This window comes from Cicer arietinum, chromosome 4 (assembly GCF_000331145.2).
Source record: "Cicer arietinum cultivar CDC Frontier isolate Library 1 chromosome 4, Cicar.CDCFrontier_v2.0, whole genome shotgun sequence".
NCBI classification, from domain to species: Eukaryota; Viridiplantae; Streptophyta; class Magnoliopsida; order Fabales; family Fabaceae; genus Cicer; species Cicer arietinum.
Window position 1 is genome coordinate 46,030,155 of NC_021163.2, and position 5,947 is coordinate 46,036,101.

The 5,947-nt window shown below is 33.2% G+C and overlaps 1 protein-coding gene across 3 annotated transcripts; it reads right to left on the minus strand.

The window, feature by feature from the left end:
- Window positions 1–1,223: 1,223 nt before the first annotated feature.
- LOC101511023 (GATA transcription factor 1) lies at window positions 1,224–4,852 on the minus strand. 3 transcript variants are annotated; one of them, XM_004497687.4, is made up of 3 exons: window positions 4,700–4,852; window positions 2,465–2,631; window positions 1,224–1,977 (listed from the first exon to the last, which is right to left on the minus strand). In XM_004497687.4, the coding sequence occupies exons 2-3, from the start codon at window positions 2,627–2,629 to the stop codon at window positions 1,414–1,416; spliced, it is 729 nt and encodes a 242-aa protein (XP_004497744.2). In that variant the 5' UTR covers window positions 2,630–2,631; window positions 4,700–4,852; the 3' UTR covers window positions 1,224–1,413. The 3 variants fall into 3 exon arrangements, with proteins under 3 accessions (XP_004497744.2, XP_073224204.1, XP_027189964.1); XM_073368103.1 differs by lacking the exon at window positions 4,700–4,852 and adding an exon at window positions 4,561–4,635; XM_027334163.2 differs by lacking the exon at window positions 4,700–4,852 and adding an exon at window positions 3,018–4,549.
- Window positions 4,853–5,947: the final 1,095 nt, after the last annotated feature.

Consider the following 5,947-nt stretch of genomic DNA (forward strand, 5'->3'; position numbering starts at 1 on the left):
ACAAAACCCAAATTTTGAAAGAAAAAAAATTGAAACTACAAAACACAACAACATACCTACCTAGTTGAGTCACTATAACTACAATGTGAAGATGATGAAGATGGAATGCATCAAAATGATTGAAGAATATTGAAGAACATTGAAGATGTTAAGTTCATGAAGATGAAGATGATGAAGATAGAGATTATGAGGTTAAGTGAATAAAGAGGGAAGGGTATTTTGAATTTACAAAAAAAAAAAAATTAGGGGGGTGGGAAGCAAAAGTAAAATATCATTTAGAAAGTGGATCACCTTTTAAACTTTAACTTTATTTGATCCAATGGTAAAAGTTGTATATTTTACTTTTTGGACACTTTTGTTTTGAGGACAGTTAGAACAATTTTTCCCTCCCGTAGGTATCACATAAACCTCACAATACTCACACCACAGTTCATTTGAAATTTTGTTTTACTCTCCACATATCGGAGAAACAATAGTGACCTTCACAATTAATGTCAAATGAAAAGCAACTAGTGTATGTGATGAAGAGAGGAGACAATATTGATTAAGAAAACAACTAGGTGAGTTGAAGGGGAACCCGAGAACATCAAATGAAAAGCTATTCTGAGATGGTTAATAGTTTGTACAGACGAAGATGGTAACCAAAAGAGACACATGAAGATCAAGATGAGACACCAGAATGCTAGAAAAGCTAAGATCCTGGATTATGGGAGGTAATAAGGTCTTCATTGAAGTGGATGGGAGAAGATTTCATTACTTTGGATGAGCCAATATAACTGACATCAGAACTTATCCATCTGACTGTCCACCATATTATTCACACATAAAGTTCAATAGTACTAATGGGCGTGAGTTTGTGCATTGAGAAAAACTCAAATTAAAACAATAAAAACAGAAAGATATCATGTTGGCAACAATTAGTCAAGGCTTGATCAATTCAATTTTGTTGGAATGAGGGTCAAATAATAAAGATTATATCTGTCCTTACATCTAAAGATAGACAGCATTTCTTTCTCTTCAAAAACCTGAAAGATGTATCTAATCCTAAGAATGGTATCTTAATTCTTCAACAATTAACTACACTATCCATCAATCTAGAATTAGTTCAGATAAGCATAAGAGCTTCTCTCTAGTGAAGGGACCAAGTTACTCACTGCAACTGATCTTCTCCCTCTAAGACATCTTACCATCATAAAAATAACAAATTTGACACACAAATGATATGATTTAAGGCCTCCCTAACTATAATTTTAGTCTAAAAATTTTCACTGCCCATCTAAAACATCTCATAGCAAAAATGGACTAAAAATTAAATTAGAATAAATCAGAATAAAATCAAAATCCTAACTTTTAGCATGCTAAATGCTAAAAGCCAATAATGTTCACTATCACTTTTCATTTTATTCATGACTTTCAACCTGTTCCCGTTTGCTTCTTCTTTCTCATCTCCAACACTTTCCTGTGGGAATTAGAGTGCAATTCTCGGCGAAAAGTTGGGCTATTTGCAGGGCGGTATTCAGGTACAAGTCGGCCAGACTTATACCTAACCCCACATGCATTACAAAGTGTTTTCGGACCATTGGGACCTGCCCGCCATTGTGGAGTACTTTCGGCTCCACAGTGATGACATTTTCTCCCAATGGTTGAGATTTGCATCCCTTGGTCTTTGGAAATTTTGTTACACGGTTGTCTCCAAGAAAATTGCTGATTGGAGGTTTCAGCAATGCCAATGCGAGGCCTACTTCGAGACTTGCTCCGTGCACGGACAGGGAACTTCATGTGATCATAGCCACTTAAGAGGGAAATGCTGTTGGTACTGTTATTACTGTTGCTACTGCTTGTGCTGTACTCAAGCATTGGGGTCGTCCTTTGATTCTTCGAAATAAAGGGTTGAATAGACGGTAAGTCAACAAATGTTTCGACTGACGGAAATGCATCTTTGTTGGATAGCCATTCAAGCTCCTCTTCTACAAACTCCTGGAAGACGAAAAAGTGTTAATTAGTGAACTTTGGATCAAGAAATTAGTGTCCGCGCTGAAAGATGTGGCTCCACAACATGGAAATCTTGAAACAGTGATCTCATGTAAATCAAAACTTTGATGAAAAGATCGAATAGTTTGTTGGCATCGCAGGCACCAACAATCGAGAATTTCCAATACATCGTTGTTAAAGAAAAACAAAACAAGTAAAAAACTGTGAAGACCTGTTAATATTCTGCTTTGGACAAGAACTATGTAACACAACCTTGAGCAATTTGGATAAGTAACACTAGTCATCATGCAATAAAAGCAATTCGGATTCCAATTCTAATTGATTCCAACCAAATTATAATTCACAAACGCTTTTCTCTTTCACGATCACAGCTCAACAAGTACAACACTCGATCAGAAACCAACATACTCGATGATTTTCTCACGGTCTCGCAAACATTTTGGAAAAGGTTAAAATGGACCATCAAACTTACAGAAAATGAATGGTTAGGATCACTGAGGTCCAATGGATTAAGTGAAGATGGATCACTGCATTTTGGTTTAAGTGAAGGAAAGGCTTTCCTAGGTTTGTCATCAACATCCTCACCTATGTCAGATGAGAAATCCAAGAGGTCGTCCACGGAACCAAGGGCTTCCATCCCTGAAAAACAAGTTGAAGCTCAATAGCCGCTTTTATAGAGATAAAAAAGTAAAGGTATGGGAAGAGCCGCACAAACAAAAACTACAAAAATAGTGAAGAGCATGCCGTGAAAGTATGTGGTGAAAGAAAGAATATTTTCATTGTCAAAATTAAACACACCAATGTAAAATCAAGTTGAACTATAGAAGCTTAAGATTTCATGTGTCTGCACATATTCAATGGAAATAATATAAAGGCCAACAAGAGAAGACATTGTATTGAATACATCTAACAGTCTATTCAGAATACTTTACTGAATAGTTAATCTATCAGGAAAAAATACTATACTGAATAGTTATTCTTCTCTTTTTTTGAGAGTGGAAATGAGTTAATCTTGAGTTTTTGACCTGGTATGGTTAAGATTAGCTCCTCACATCATCACCTAATAGGCTTCCAAAGAAAACAAGAAGCGGTATAGTAGCCAAAGGATTGATTTAAACTGCAGGGCTCTCATTTCTCAAAAATATGATTATAGGAGGCAGGAGCTGATGCCATTACACAATCCCGAAAAAGGATCCTGAAGATCTCACAGTAGGTTTGGAGTAAGCCTTGTCAATCTTTGTTCTTTATTTGTGGAGAAACATGTATGACTGGAAAATGAACATATTTATTTAGAACAGGTTTAAATTGTCCCATTTTAAAACTCCTTTAGAAGTCCATAGCTCCCTGAGGTGAAGTCTCTTTTATTTGTACTGTGGTGCTCAACACATTTAGTACTAGTCTGTACATGTTGCAGAGACACACGCTTCATAGTTCATAAGCCACTTTTATCAAATATGTTTTGCATTGTAGCACCGCCACCTCAAATTGAATGGTGTCTGATGTAACACTGATACATGTAGAGTTCAATTGAATTACTTTTGTTTTCTTAAATTATTATTGGTATCTATGTGTCGGTGTCATGTCAGGTGTTTGTGTCTCTATCGGTGCTTCAGAGTGTCTTTGTGGTGCTAATTCAAGTCCAATATTTGCTACTAGCATTAGTGGTTATAGTACAAGTAAAGATGCTAAATTTTCATGGAAATTTAACAAGCAATGCTACTATTTATCAGTGCATTTGGTGGAGTGTAACACTAGTGTTTTGATCTTTGAAGGACGTTAGCCTAGCTCTCAGCTGATTCTGAAGAAGATTACCCTATTAGCTTCAATTAAGTGCAAAGCAAATATTATTTCACTTATGTAATATATAGTGCAGGCAGGCATGTTGGTATTGGCACAATTCATCAGCACAAGTAGAAATTATTGGGTATAAAGTGATTTTACAAAATAAAAGTACTAAAGATTGAACATAGCTAGAAGATTGTAATAAATGATAAAGAAAACAAATAACATTGAACAAATCTTATGAACATTGATTTAAGACTAGAGGGTCAAAAGTAAAATGAATTAAGACTAGAGAGTCAAAAGTAATGTATTGAAGTTATTCCAGACAAAAAAACACTAACCTTAAGAACACAATAAAAATTTAATATGAACACAAAATTAAGCTAAAAAGAAACAAAAACAAGGTTGAGTTAAATAAGGGTGATTACTGATTACGAGATGATAAAAATAAACCATAAGAGAACCAGTGAAGGATAATACTGTTTTATTCAGCTAAAAGGCTTTCAATTGAAAAAATAAAATGAAGAACAGAAAAGAGAATTGCATCAAAATTAATAAAAGGAGAATGAAGAGTACATTTCCACTCACCAAGCGAAGAATTAAAAATAAAAAAATAAAAAACCATTATACAAATGAAAATAAAAGCTGAAGATAAAAAAATAATAATAATAAAATCAAGATAACATAAAAACAAGGAACAAAAAACCAGAAACAATAGAAGAAAAAAAAATGCAGTATTCTAAAATCTAAAAATTAAAACAAACAAGAAAAGGGTCACCAACCCACCAACTCATTTCATGTTTCCGCCAATACTATAAAAACCCACTTCTCAAATAAAATAAAATAAAATAAACCAATTTTGCAGCATAATCAGCAAATTAGGAATTGTGGTAGCAAAAAAACAAGAAAAAAGAAAAGAAGCTACCAGCTTTTGAACGTTGTGTACTTGTTTGAGACAAGAGGTAGTAGCAGCAGCAAAAGAAGAGAGAGAAAGAAAGAAGAAACCCCAAAAGAGAATTGAGAGACTGAAAGAACGAGAGATGGTCACGTGTTGGGGATTAGGGAAGGTCCATTTTTATCAATTTTTATTTTATTTTAATATTATCTTACCATTGTCCTTTTTTATCATTTTTTTTTTTGTTAAGGAAAAGAATTACATACAATAATTTTCTATTAACTTGGTTCCTTTTATGAATTAATTATCATTTGTATTTAGATCAAAAGATTTTAGCCATAGTTGAATTTTGTAACTAGAATGTGATTTATTTTTGTTTATCACAAATTTTTTTATTCAATAAATGAGGGATTCCTTTCTCGAAATATGATTAGAGTTTAAAGATTGAGATTTTTTTTCGAAAATGATTTTTTTTTCATTGAAATCAAATTTAAATTCACCTTCTTAAGGAATTCAACCTCCTTCTAAATTGATAATCTTGTAACCAAAAAAAATAAACTCACCTTAATGTATTTATTTGTATATACGTAAAAAGGGCATGAGAATATGCAAATGTAAAAAAATTAAACCAGTAAAATCTTTAGGTCAAAATTCAATTGTTTCAATTAGTTAAACTATGCTTGAATTGGATAATAAAAATATATAAATAAAACTATATAGAATCTAATTTATTATATTTAATGAGTCAAAAACAAATTTATTACATTAAAAAATTAATGTGGGCCAAGCCCATAATTAACCACACTAAGCTTTACTTAGTCATATCATAAGCCTAAGTATATTAGGTCCAAGCCCATTATTACCTAACCCTAATACATTATCCAGTGCTTATGGATTACAGACGTTAGCACTACATTTCTTCTTCTTTGTTTCTGGGTTTCAACATCTTCTTCTTTAATAACTGCGTGACAGAGGTTGAGAATATCTAATGCGTAACGACAAAGAAACATGGAAAAGGAAAACAGTTTTCAAGATGTTTTTCTGGACTGGACGGTTACACGAAACCGGTTTAGGTTCCCTGTTTGTTCCAGTTTTGTCTGGTTCAAGACGTTTTTTTTTAAGACTGACGGTTTTCATAGCAGACCGAGCCGGACCACACCCCGGTTCCTGGTTTAAAACATGTGCAGGTATAGCTTCAAATATAAAATTTATTTTAAATTTTAAATTCTAAACTTAAAAATTCAAATTGAATTCAAACAAAAAGGTAATTGAATTGAA